Source organism: Diplotaxodon limnothrissa, linkage group LG15, assembly GCF_057381915.1.
Source record: "Diplotaxodon limnothrissa isolate DT_005_m linkage group LG15, D_limnothrissa_male_GT1.1, whole genome shotgun sequence".
NCBI lineage: Eukaryota > Metazoa > Chordata > Actinopteri > Cichliformes > Cichlidae > Diplotaxodon > Diplotaxodon limnothrissa.
The window spans coordinates 39,291,539-39,303,848 of NC_140610.1; the positions used below are offsets into that span (position 1 = coordinate 39,291,539).

At 43.6% G+C, this 12,310-nt stretch overlaps 1 protein-coding gene across 3 annotated transcripts in view; it reads right to left on the reverse strand.

The window, feature by feature from the left end:
- Window positions 1–11,699, reverse strand: part of tsc22d2 (TSC22 domain family 2) — a 31,002-nt gene extending 19,303 nt beyond the window's left edge. For all 3 annotated transcript variants that reach the window (XM_085373596.1, XM_085373595.1, XM_085373594.1), the window contains exon 1: window positions 9,424–11,699. In XM_085373596.1, coding sequence (XP_085229722.1) covers window positions 9,424–10,970 — 1,547 coding nt within the window. In that variant the 5' untranslated portion in view covers window positions 10,971–11,699. The remainder of the gene's footprint in view (window positions 1–9,423) is intronic.
- Between the last annotated feature and the right edge of the window lie 611 nt (window positions 11,700–12,310).

A 12,310-nucleotide genomic window follows, 5' to 3' on the forward strand; every position in this document is an offset into this window, starting at 1 on the left:
GTGAAATATTTTAACATGTTAAACATAGAGGCTGACTCAGACGTAAAGTAGAAAGGCACGACGGTGTGAAAGCTCAGAAGGAACCAGTCATCCCATCTCACCACGGTGATGTCCGAGAGGTCAACTTGTCTCACACTGATTAATGTTTTTCAAAAAAAGAAAGAAAAACAACAAAGTATTAGTGCTCGCAATTAAAGAGTATAAAAGGGGGGGGGAAACAACATGGGCGTGATTAGTGCTTCTACAAATTTCTGCATTTTCCCCCCTGAAGAAATCAAGTCTGATTCATAAGGGGATGACACAACAGGTTCAACAAAGCGTTATGAAAAGAATAAATATTTCATTGAGCTACACCCGCAGATACTTGAAGATAATTAGAGGAAGTTATTTGTTAGAAGCTGGGATATAAATCTGCAAAGGCTCCCTAAGTAAAGACAACAAGTTTAGGCACTTATGACAAATCCATCCTGATGCAGTGATAAGCCAAGGTGCCATCTGTTCAGATGTTGGTTTGAATGAGCGACTGTATGGTTATCAGACTACCCAGCCACAATGACTCACGTCCGTTTCCTTGCAGAAGTCTGCTCATTGTAAGACATCAGAGAAGGTGTTTCGGTGTTGGGGGCAAACTTAAACTGCGGCATAGTGCAGACAAGAGGAGACACTCGAGACAAACTCAACTTCAGAAAAGGAAAAGGGGGAAGACGGCAGAGGAAGCGGGCCACTGAATATGAAAGTGTACATCAAAGTATGAAAGGAAACGGAAGTTCTTACAGAATTTGCACATTTCTCAGTTGATGACAGAAATGGATGCAAGATTCATCTTGCAAAAGAAATATGATCTCGGCTGACCTTTCGAGCAGGTTGTGCTCGTCTTCCTTACTTGTAGAGAACTTGTGACTAAATCATTCAAAACTGACTGCAGTGCTGCACCCACATAACCAGATTAAACTGTGTTTTTGAGGGGGAAAAAATGCAAAAAAAATAAAGGAAGCCACTGTAACGCGTTTTATTTTCTTTGCCAAAATTGTCCAGGTCAAATGAGGTGCAGATTTTAAACTGATTTGTCTAACTGCATAGCTACACACTCGAAATACCTCAATGGGAAGAAGACGGACTTAAGGAGAGGGAAAAAAAAAACTGGCAGTGATTGGTTACTGAAAAGGACAATCACAGAGGCAGCCAAACATGAGCACCGTCCTAAAGTCTCAACTTCACTCTTTCAGTCAGTCCCACGCTGCCATACTGCAACATACACAGAGGAGGACCAGAAAGCAGTGAAGAGTCACAGGCACCAGTGAGCCAGACTAAACCCACTGAAAGCAGGAGAGAGCTCTGAGAGGATGGATGACTCAAATGCAGCTGCCTGCCATGCTTTCCACACATCCTCATTACTCACTATGTAGACATCTTGGGCTCTGCGGGGCCCGAGGCTCTAAAACCTCGTTGTTCAGCCATTGCTTCTCTCTCTAAGAAGACTGAATGGCTCGACACACAGCTCCGCATTTTCTAAAGCAACTGGTTGTTGCTGAGCAGAAGACTTTTATATCCCACAGACTTGCAGCCGACTGGCTTCTATTCGTGAACAGCTCTGATCTGCGGTCAGCCTTGAAAGCCTTGAACCACAAAAAGACATTATCCCAGAACTGCTGAATCACCTCTCCACTGCATTAACCCCAAATTATTTGAATGTTCTCGTTCTTCCTGCCCTTCCCCATTACAAGCTCCTTCTCCTTCTGCCCTCTTTTGATTTCTCATTTTAAGCATTTTTTTTTTTTAGAATTAATCAAAAGGAGAATAAGAAAGTGAAACTTGGTTGTGTGACCAGTTCTGCCCAGTTGCCCTAAAATCGTAGCATCTGACACTTGCAAAGAAACAGTCCACGAATAAACTTTGACAAGCTTTTCTCTCTTTCACTTCCTCTATTTTGTATCAGAATATCTTACTTTACCGTAACCCAACAGATGGAGATAACAAAGTCGGACATAAGTGAGGTGACTTCTGAGGAAGAAGACACTGAAGCGCCACAGTCGTCAAAAAGAGTACCGTTTTAAACATGCAAAAGTGCCCTAATGGTCACCGAGTTGCATGCAATTTTGGTCTGAACAGGCCAGTGAAAGTGGAAAAAGGATTTTCTTGGCCCTTAGCCTAAACTCACTTCCTAAAACTGAAAGCACTAGCAGTCGCAAAGAGAAAAAACAAAACTACATTTAGACTTTAAATAAAGAAACCTCAAGAAAACAAACCATGATACAGTTTCCTGGTAATCACAGATACCGCTGGTAAGCATTTTATCATCTGCTACATAACAATTGTACACGTGACAAGCTTTTCACTGACGGAGTTTGATCGGCACATCAAATGCTGTTGCACTAATAAGTTGACTGGTGAAAAGTCCACATGGTATCCACCTGCACCGATGTGCAAATAGCACGTGTAATATCAGGTAAATTCACAGCCAGCAACAGGTCAGCCAACCTTCTGCATGCATTACTAAGCAGAGATGCAACGATCCAGCAGTTTCCAATCCAATCGAATACCTTGGGTGTGGGCATCTACAGCTACCAATCCGATACCAGTTTTAAATTAATAAGCTGTAATCCTAACTGTGAGGATTGTGTGAATTAAATGAAAATTGTTTTAAAATGAAAAGGCGCTATTAATCGAATTTATTTACTTTTCCTTCTCATAGGCTTTTTGCATGGGGAGCTGCCAAACAGCTGGAGTAAAGTGTCATATAATCGAATTGGGGAGAATTCGTTATGTTACTAAAAACTTCCCAACAACTGTTAAACCAAATATAATATATAAACCAAATAACAAGCGTCGAGAGAAAGCATCGCTGTGGTGAAGTCTTTCTGATCATGTCGATTCATGTTCAGCGTTTGTAGCTAAGAAAACACTTTTGCAAACACACAAACAGAATGTGTGAGTGTTGCAGCTGTGAAATATCTCCAACCTGCAGCCACATCGCTAAGCTTAGTTTTGCTGCTAGCAGCTAAGCTATCGCACAGTCAACACACGACACTACAGGACTGAATGGATCAAACCATGGATCAGTTCATTGTTGCCAACATTCAATCCAGCTTTTTTGCTTTTTCAGTATCAGGCTGCACCAGTGTACGTCTTCCACATGTAGTTTTTCCTTCGTTTGTGGGTTTGCTTCTTCTTACAGCATGATAAGGCTAGACTTTAAAACGTGTAGCCATATGCTGTCCCTCACTGCCTCTGTACATCCGCTGTCAACAGTTTCCAAATAAAAAACAAATAACACTGCGTTTTCAGAATTTAGGTATCGATTGGTACAGCAGAAGTATTGCTTCTGGTGACATCGCTAACATGGACTGGAACATTACACATCAGTCACATGTAGGAAGTACAAACTGGCAACGAGGACCTGTCAACAGCTAGTCCCTCACCTGGGAGGCCACCCTTTGAAAAGAGCTGAAGCATAACTATCATACTGTAACCACTCAGTCGAACCTGTTTTATACTCAGATTTGAAAAAACACCATCGGTTTACAGACATTGTCCTCATTCCTGGAACGTACTCAGGTTGATTTAATTGCTTTGCTTCCAGCACAAACTGAGTTAGCTACAGTGGCCCGCCAGGGTCTTGGCTGTTTACTTGCCTTGGCAGACCCGTCCTATTTGGAAGTGATCCCCTGACCACATATTGCTGCGATAACAGGGTGGGTCCTGCTATGCTAACTTTTTCCGCCACTTTACCTCACACCACTGACCTCTGTGAGTCTTTATTTATAAAAATAAAATAAAATAAAAAAACCTAAGAAAAAAATCTTAAAATCAATTTACTGTGCCATCACATGAAGAGGGCCATTTTTGGCCAAGTTAGTGAAACCAGTAATCAGCACTGTAAGGGTAGTTTGAGGAGGCACGATTAAAAGCCAGATTTGGTCGGTTATTAAGCATGTAAAAAAATGCTGGTGATTGCTCAACCCCTAAACTTCCAGCACAAATTTAAAGCAGAGGGAAGCCCAAGTATGACCTGAGGCTTCTGATGAAAGAACAGCACTGTTATTTAATTAAACCAGAAAAGACAGTTATGGCAAACAAAAAAACTGCATCAGCAGTTTAGAAACAGACAGAGTGTGTTACCAGCTCCGTTTCAAGAAACAGAGCCGGCACGCTAGACGGAGACAGACAGGAGGGCAAGCTGAGAGGTCTCGCCCAAAAACTGAGCTGTTGCAGACCCGCTTGCTCAGTCTCCAGCCCGGGGCATCCCACAATCACAGCCATTCAGCAGTCCTGGAATATGTCCCCTGGAAGTTCAGGCAGGTCAGCTATCTGTGGAAAATAGCTGCTGCCTTGTCTCCAGGCACTATAGAAACCAAACCAACCAACACACACACACACAGACACCATCCCCAAACCTGCCTGTTCATCCCACACTGTTCTCAATCTTTTCCAACTACAAGTCAAAGGGGGTAAGGCACTACAACACATGCACATTCAGACTATCAAAACTGAAAGTAGACATGCTTTCTTAAGGAAAAATATTACCAAAAGTTACCAATAGGGCTGCCACGATTAGTCGACTAGTCACGATTACGTCGACTATCAAAATCGTCCACGACTGATTTAATAGTCGACGCGTCGTTTGAAGCTTTGTAAGATCACAAAAGACGCAGGAATAAGTTGTAGGATTTAGGAGTGTAATAACGGATTGAAACAGAAGATGGCAGCACTGCATGTACAAGGATGCCAGCTGCCGTTAAACCCCGAAGAAGAAGAAGAAGCTGTGTCCCAGAATTCATAGCGCAGCCCAGCTCAGTTTCCAACAATGGCGGCAGCTAGTTAGTTTTAACTTTACTCTTATTATTCTTTCTGGATCACAAAATAAATGTTTAACATATTTTCAGGCGAGAATGTAGCTGTGTAAACCTCAAATATCTGCTCAGTTTATCAAGACACCACATATTTTCAAAAGCGCTCCGACGTTTTCGGAGAAGTCTGTTACCCACTAGCTCGATAGCTAGCCGGGGGCAAGGCTTACCGGCAAATCGTTTTCAAACCCACTGCCGTCTTTCGCTACTCAGGTTAATATATATAAGTCACTTAGATAACTTCAAAATGTTATTGTTTGGCTTTTTTAGTATTTTATTAGTTCCTGAGAAAATCCTGAGATTAAAGTTATAGTTTTTACACAGCTGAATAAACAACTGATTATCAGAAGTGTGAGATGCTCAAGAATATACTCCGGTGTCCTGTTATATTTTAGATAGCAAGGAGTTTATTAAAATTCACCGAAACAATCTGCAAATTTCATTAAAATTTAATAAACGATCATCTTGTCTTTATTTTTAGTTAGCACATACCGTAAACACTTAAAGCTGTCAGCTAATGATAGTTATATAAGAGCAGATGCATGCTGGTGCAATAAGCTGTAGTTTTACGTCCAGTGGATGATGATCTGATTAGTCGACTAATCGCAAAAATAATCGGTGACTAGTCGACTATCAAAATAATCGTTTGTGGCAGCCCTAGTTACCAATATATATTATAGGCATGGAAGAGAGAAACTGTGGAAAAGGTGGCTTAAGTATTCTTCTTTAGATGAGATCCAAAACAACTCATTTGTGACAAAATAGTCAGCTGAGAACCATTACAGGCTAACCGTTGAGCTACTCGCTAAGCTCTTACTCAGCTTTAAGTCAATCCACTGTTAACACATTCTTGCTGGCAGCTGCTTTAAAGAATGCCATCTGCATTAAATGTTGCCCCCCTTCCAGTAAAATGACTCTCCACTAACTGAGTATCACTCTTCCCCTAAAATGCTGCAGGAGTGTAACTCCTCTGGAGGCAGATCAATCACAGTTTCCCCTAAAACTGAACTCACTGTGCGTCTGACCTTTCACAAAGCTTTGTGTGACATTCAATGTGAATGAGGAGAAATTCACAGCGTAATATTTGAGTTTCCGCAACTTTACTGTGCTGACATTAGTGGACTGTCAGGGAAGTTGAGAAAGTCTGGCAGCTGTCTTGCCCTCTTTTGGTTGGCACATGTAGATCAGCTTGCTTTGCAGATAAGAGCAGCAGTCTTTTAATCTGGTGGAAACCTAAAGTTTATAAACCAAAGCGTGTGATTATATGGTAGCTGTTTCAAACATGCAGAATGACCGGAAATTTCCCTTCACTTGGGTTACTGCCGTTCATATTCTTCGCATACAACTCAGTGTGGAGCTCTCAAATATGAAGGTGCTTATATGCACAAAGGTGAGGAAAGGTAAACAAGCCATTTCCACATGTAAACCTCTGACAACGTCATGACAATCAGTTTACGGCACTGCCCTCTCTGTCACCACATGATGGCAGATTCTGCAGATCGGATGGGTCCTCACTACAGAAACGCTCTTTCATGTTGTTGGTGAGAGTAGGTGTCTGAGCAAAACATGTCAGACACATGACACTGCTTCTCTTCCCTTTTAAAAACAAAACAAAAAAAACATGGACTTTGTACTGTTGGTCTGTTGAGGTAAAGACTGATTCGGACGTGGGCTTTCTCACCACCAATCTGCTTCTGTAAAGGTCTCAAAGCCATATAATCTACATGATCACCACCCATACAAGATAATCACTTGCAACAATATACAGAAGCTGTAATTAATCTTTCATTTTCACGATTTTGGAAGCTTCATCTCAGCCAAACCTACACTTTAGCACAGAAAATGAGTCAAAACAGTATTTCAAAAAGACAAACAGAAAACAAACAGGACCTGCCTGAACTTCCTCAAGAAAAATGGCAACGGTATCGGGCAGGGAAAGGTGGACGCTGTGCGGGAGCAGCTGAGAAAAGTCAGATGTAAGGAAAAAGGCTCTAGTAAGAAGTGGAGGGCATGGGGCAAAGTACCGGGATATAAATAAACCAGGAGTAGTATTTTTTAGTAATAACACGTGAAAACAGAAGGCATTTTTAAAGCATAATCACATGACCTACAGGTACATAATCAATCTGATTTATGTTCAGTTCCTGAAAATGAAACAACAAAATGGCAAACAGTCTCAGAATTAGCTGCAGACTGCATTTTATCCTGTTGCATAATTAAGCCTCCACTGCTGGGCCGCTTGAAACAATGTCATCAATTACACATTATTAATTAACATTCCTAACTGAGGCGTTACAACAGTTAGGAATGGGAGAGTTGAGAGCCAACTGCTCCAACTGATGGAAATCGATTTGTCCCGGGGCAGCTTCATCACTTTATTTGGCGAAGACCGCCGAGCATAGACACTAACCATTCCAAGCTGGAGGAAAATCATTGTCATCTCACAACTCCACCCCCACAATGCTTTGTTCCACTTTTTGTGATGCACTCTAATTCAAAACAGAACAATGAAACTTGGAACAGATTCCTAAGCGAGACAGCGGTCGTTCACCCAACGGGAAGAGGACAAGCTGGGTGTGTTTCATTAAAAACTTTTCCTTTTTTACAATCCGTTTCTATCTGAGACTTACAAGAGTTATGAGTTACAAGTTAACATGACACTTTAAGAGATGTGCATAAAAATGATGCACATCTGAGGTCTGTGAAAAATGAGCACGTGAAACAGATAAAATGTTATATTTGTTTCATAAATAGCAACATGCACTTGCAGCCACGAGCAGCAACAAAGGAGGAAAAGTGAAAAACTGAAGTACTGACATATGAACTTTAACCAAAAGGTCAACATCTACTCTGTATGCTTGTAACAGGGCACAGCATCTCTTACAGTTTCAGGTCAGACCTCGGGGCAGGGAAAAAAAAAAAAAAAAAATTTTTTAAATTAAAAAAAAAAAAAAAAAAAGGCTTTTAAACAACATTTCTAAGCATCAGAAAGCGTCACCCCATGTAGCCGAATGAGCTCAACTAGTTTTTCATCAGTTGAATATGCCCCATGTCATGTGCAGGACCAAGAATCTTTGAACTGGAATTTTAACTAAACCTATTGAGCCTGGGTTTAGAGGGGCGGCATTTGATATTAGATCAATGTAACACTATCCATGTTGCTGTAATGCTAATTGTGATGGACCTATGTCAGCACACAGTACTGCTACAATGTTAGAGCAGAGCGAGTGCACACAAAGACAATATATCAGAATATCATGAGTCAACACTGAATGAAGTTGATGTTTCAACATTGACGACTCAGAACAGACCTTAAAGTAGACAGAGCAGAAGGTAGCTATCGTTCAGCTGACTTGGTCAGCTGTGTCATTGCTGACACACAAACAGCTTACGTGCCTACTATCATTTCCACAGGTGTTTGTCATGTAGGTGTGTGTCTCCCGTCTGTCCACACCACCTTCTTGACACGTCCTGTCCTGTTGCCACAATCTACACAATCACTGATGTCACCTTCGTTCACTCAGTCTCACGCACCTGCACAGCAAGAAATCGGCACTTTATGATGACGCACACTGCGATCCGCTCATTATATTCAGCCTTGTTTAATGCTGCTAAGACAAAAAATCTCCAGCAAATATGACTTGCTTCATCAGTATCTGGACTAAAGGCAATAAAAATCAGGACTCTTCTCCTCAAACACACACACCCTACTGCTCTAACTATGTCATGCACAATAAGCACATTAATAAACAGAGACCAACACACGTGTGTGTGTGTGTGTGTGTGTGTGTGTGTGTACGCCATCCAGGTTATTCTTGGCTCAGACATCACCTCTCCAGCAGTACTGTCTGCGTCGAAAAGACCAGCAACATTTCAGCTCAAGGTCTGCAAAGGCCATTCGACAGACCCTAAAGTAGACCACGTGTACATTAGAAGCCCACTGTGTAAGCAAGTGAGGCGTCTGCATTAACAAGGTTGGGAAGACTGGGAAAACTGCTCATGGTGAGTATGCTAACCATCTCTCGACAGAAAGGAGAATTTTTTTTTTTTTTTTTAAAGCCACATTTGGGGAGGTGGCTGCATAACACCTACTGTCTGTGTTGCAACTTATTCGAGAGCCCGTTATCGTCCAGTCAAAAGCAGAGACACATTCTGTGGCTGAACAGGAGTTTAAGGGATGGTGAAAAGACAACTATTCAGTATGGACTTGATCCAGTGTGAGTGCCCCATTACTGACAAAGACAGAAATTAGCTCCCATCTACACCCGTTTTTATTTGCCCTCTACTCCTCGAATCCAAACTTCCTCAAAAACATAACTCGGAAAAAAAAAATTAAATACTGCTTTGTGTTTGTACTACTGAATACTTAGTCACAACATGCTTTATTTGGGCAGTGATGACGAAAGAGGTGTTCTACACAGTGTTGAGTATGACCACACTGCTCCAGAATGAAACAACAAGTGTGAGGGCACACTTCCAGATACAAAGTCGCTAGCTGTAGAAGTCTATTAGTGCTAGATTTTAAGTACAAATAAATAAATGAAAATTTCTTGTAGGCATTTGTTTACTCTCTTACCTGTCCCCGTCCATATCCATGGTAATATGGATGCCAAAGAGGCTGTTGACAGCAGGAGAGGGTGGGTTGGGGCCCTCGCTGAGAGGATTCACACCATCTTTTTCTGGCACCACACCGGCAGTGTGCTGAGGTAGGGCATCAGTATTCGGTCCGCTATCATCTGGCTGGTTACTGAAGACGGGGGGAAGGCCTACTGTGGCTCCTCCGTGAGCCCCCTGGAGCTGGATATGTCCTCCTGGGTGTCCGGGACTTGGCACACCCGGAGAAGTGTTGGTTATACTGGGCACTGTGGAAGGCACATTATGGCCACCGCTGTGAGAGGTAGTGGTGGTGGAAGGTGCAGGAGCAATGCCTAACCCTCCTGAAGGCTGAGTCTGACCAGCGGCCTGACAGGGGGCTACCATAGATGGTGCGCCACCAGCTTGCAGCGATAGGCCCTGGGCTGAAGCTGCTTCTCCACCTGGCACCACTGATCCAGGACCAGTAGGGGTCATTACAGGTGGGGACACTTGTCTAGTTGGGGGTCCTACAGCAATGGAAGTCACAGGAAGGTTCTGAGCGCTCGAGCCAAAGTGGGGCTGATGAGTTGAGTAAGGAAACTGCTGGGCCTGTGGGGCAGCAGGCATGGAAGTATTCTGCTGCATTGTAGATTGGTGCACACCATTGAAGCTGTTAGAGGGGAAGGTCTGAGCAGCTACAGGCAACATATTAACCTGAGCCTGATATGATTGCTGTGATGATGAAGTTGTGTACCCCGTGGGTTGGAAGGCACTTGCTCCGCTTCCTATCTGAGAAGCCAAGCTGTAGCCTTGCTGCCAAGACTCTGAAGGGTGTGGGTGGGCGGGGTTTCCAACAGAGGCAGAGTAGCCGCTCTCCGTGGTGGTGTCCAAAGTCTGAGAACTGCTAGTGAAGACAGAATTACCAGTGGCTCCTAATCCACTGTCCCGGTCTAAACTGAGGTCATGAGTCAAAGTGGACTTTATACTGTCACTCCGATTAATATTTGAATCTGAATCTCTCTCATAGTACTCAGTACATGTCCACCTGCCCCGTCTGAAGGGCTCTCCAGTACCATGGTCAAGTTTGATAACTCTGAAACGGGAAGTAAAGTTGGTGCTCACGGGAGCTGTCTGAGCAGCAGTGCTAGATACAGTGGAACCAGGGACCGCAGTGGTGGCTGAGCCTGAAACAAAGGGCTGAGCTGTAGCTGACATGCCCACACTTCCTCCAACACTATGTGGGGTAGCGCGCCCAGAGACCATACTGATATTATGAGAGAGCCCCCCGTTGACAGGCCCCGTGTTAGGCAGCTGGCCCTCCTGAGACTCCCCGGCATTGCTTAAGGTTTCCTCGGATGAGCTCCTGTCACACACCCCCAGTTCACCCCGAGAGCCGTCAAATATTTCCGACGACACATCCTCCGTCCGGGATTCGTCCGGATCGTCCAAGCTCTCGGCGTCGTCAGGGATGGTGTTCGCCGCCACCTGAGCCTGCGTTACACTCGTGATCTGGAAACAACTTTTCTTCTTCGCCTGCATTTTCGACATGTTGACTAACTGCGTCAAGTTCTGTCAGCTCCCAGATGAAACCAAGAGCTGTGCTTACTGCTCTTGCTAAGTGTTCACAGATAAAGGATTTGACACAGGCATGTACCGTCACAGTACATTTCCATACCGTTCCTCTTTCTTCTCCCTCCTGTCCGAGGAAAAAAAACGTGTCACAACCGAGGCCAGACCACGACAGGAGTCCCGCAACGTTTCCGCGGTGTCCGGTCGCAGCAGACGGGCCGAAGCTCTTCTCCTCCTCCCGGCCTCTCTCTCCCTCTCACACACTGTCCCTCACACACATACACACACGGTCGGCCTTCCTTGTGTCCCGGCAGCGGAGTTGTAAACAGGCCCTTGTCAAAGTTCTTGCTGAGCAGCTGCCACCGGTACTTTAGTCTGAGGCGGGCCCGGTGTCTCAGACCACTCTCCTCTCTCAGCTATATATGTACTTCTGAGCAGTTAGCCAAGTTATCTGATGTTAGCTACTTTTCCCTACCTCGGCACCAGCATGTGCGACATCATGATGTAAACAACTCCTCGGCTTGTCAAAAAATAATATATAATCCAGCAGTGTGGGAAGAAAACGTCCCAAAGTCGGCGAAGTTTGGCTCTCGCCGTGGGGACAGCTCACTTTTGGCAGCAGCTACTAGCAACTAGCTGACAGATAACCACTTTACTACGGCGGCTGTGAGCTAACGGGCAGCTAACTCCTGCCCGCCGCTCTCCTTACGCGACAAGATGGCAAGCCGAAGTGCATCCTGGGTATGGAGGTCAAACTACTTTTCGGATATCTTAAAAGTGAATTTCACAAATTAAAGGCACATTTTTAAATATATCAAATCTTTCAATTTAAACCTGCCAAAAATAAAAAAAAACTATAGTTTATTTTACGTTAAAACCTTTTACATTAAAAACGACTCCGTTCATTGCCGTCGTCAGTTCCGGTTGACGTCACACACGCAGTGGAAGCGGAACGATTCCGCCAGTGTTTCGTTTATAGATTGAACTGTTTTGAGTTTTTTTGTGTTTTCAAACTGATTTTAAATCCACCTTTTGTGTATTGCCATGTATTACAGCGTTTCATATTCGACAGCGCCCCCATAAATCTTCTTAGTTAAAAAAGCAACAGTTTATTTTTAGCTGTACGCCTTTAAACTGACCTCTTTTACAAGAATCGGTTTCTATACGGGAATAATGCGTGACACATGTACTTTTGATCCATACCTAATATTTTATAGAGTCGTGGCAGTGAGTCATGACGGGTAATTGTTTATGGATGAATCATTTAATTAATCTTAGAGCGCCTATCATAATCATTCAAAGCTTGCTTAAGTAACTCA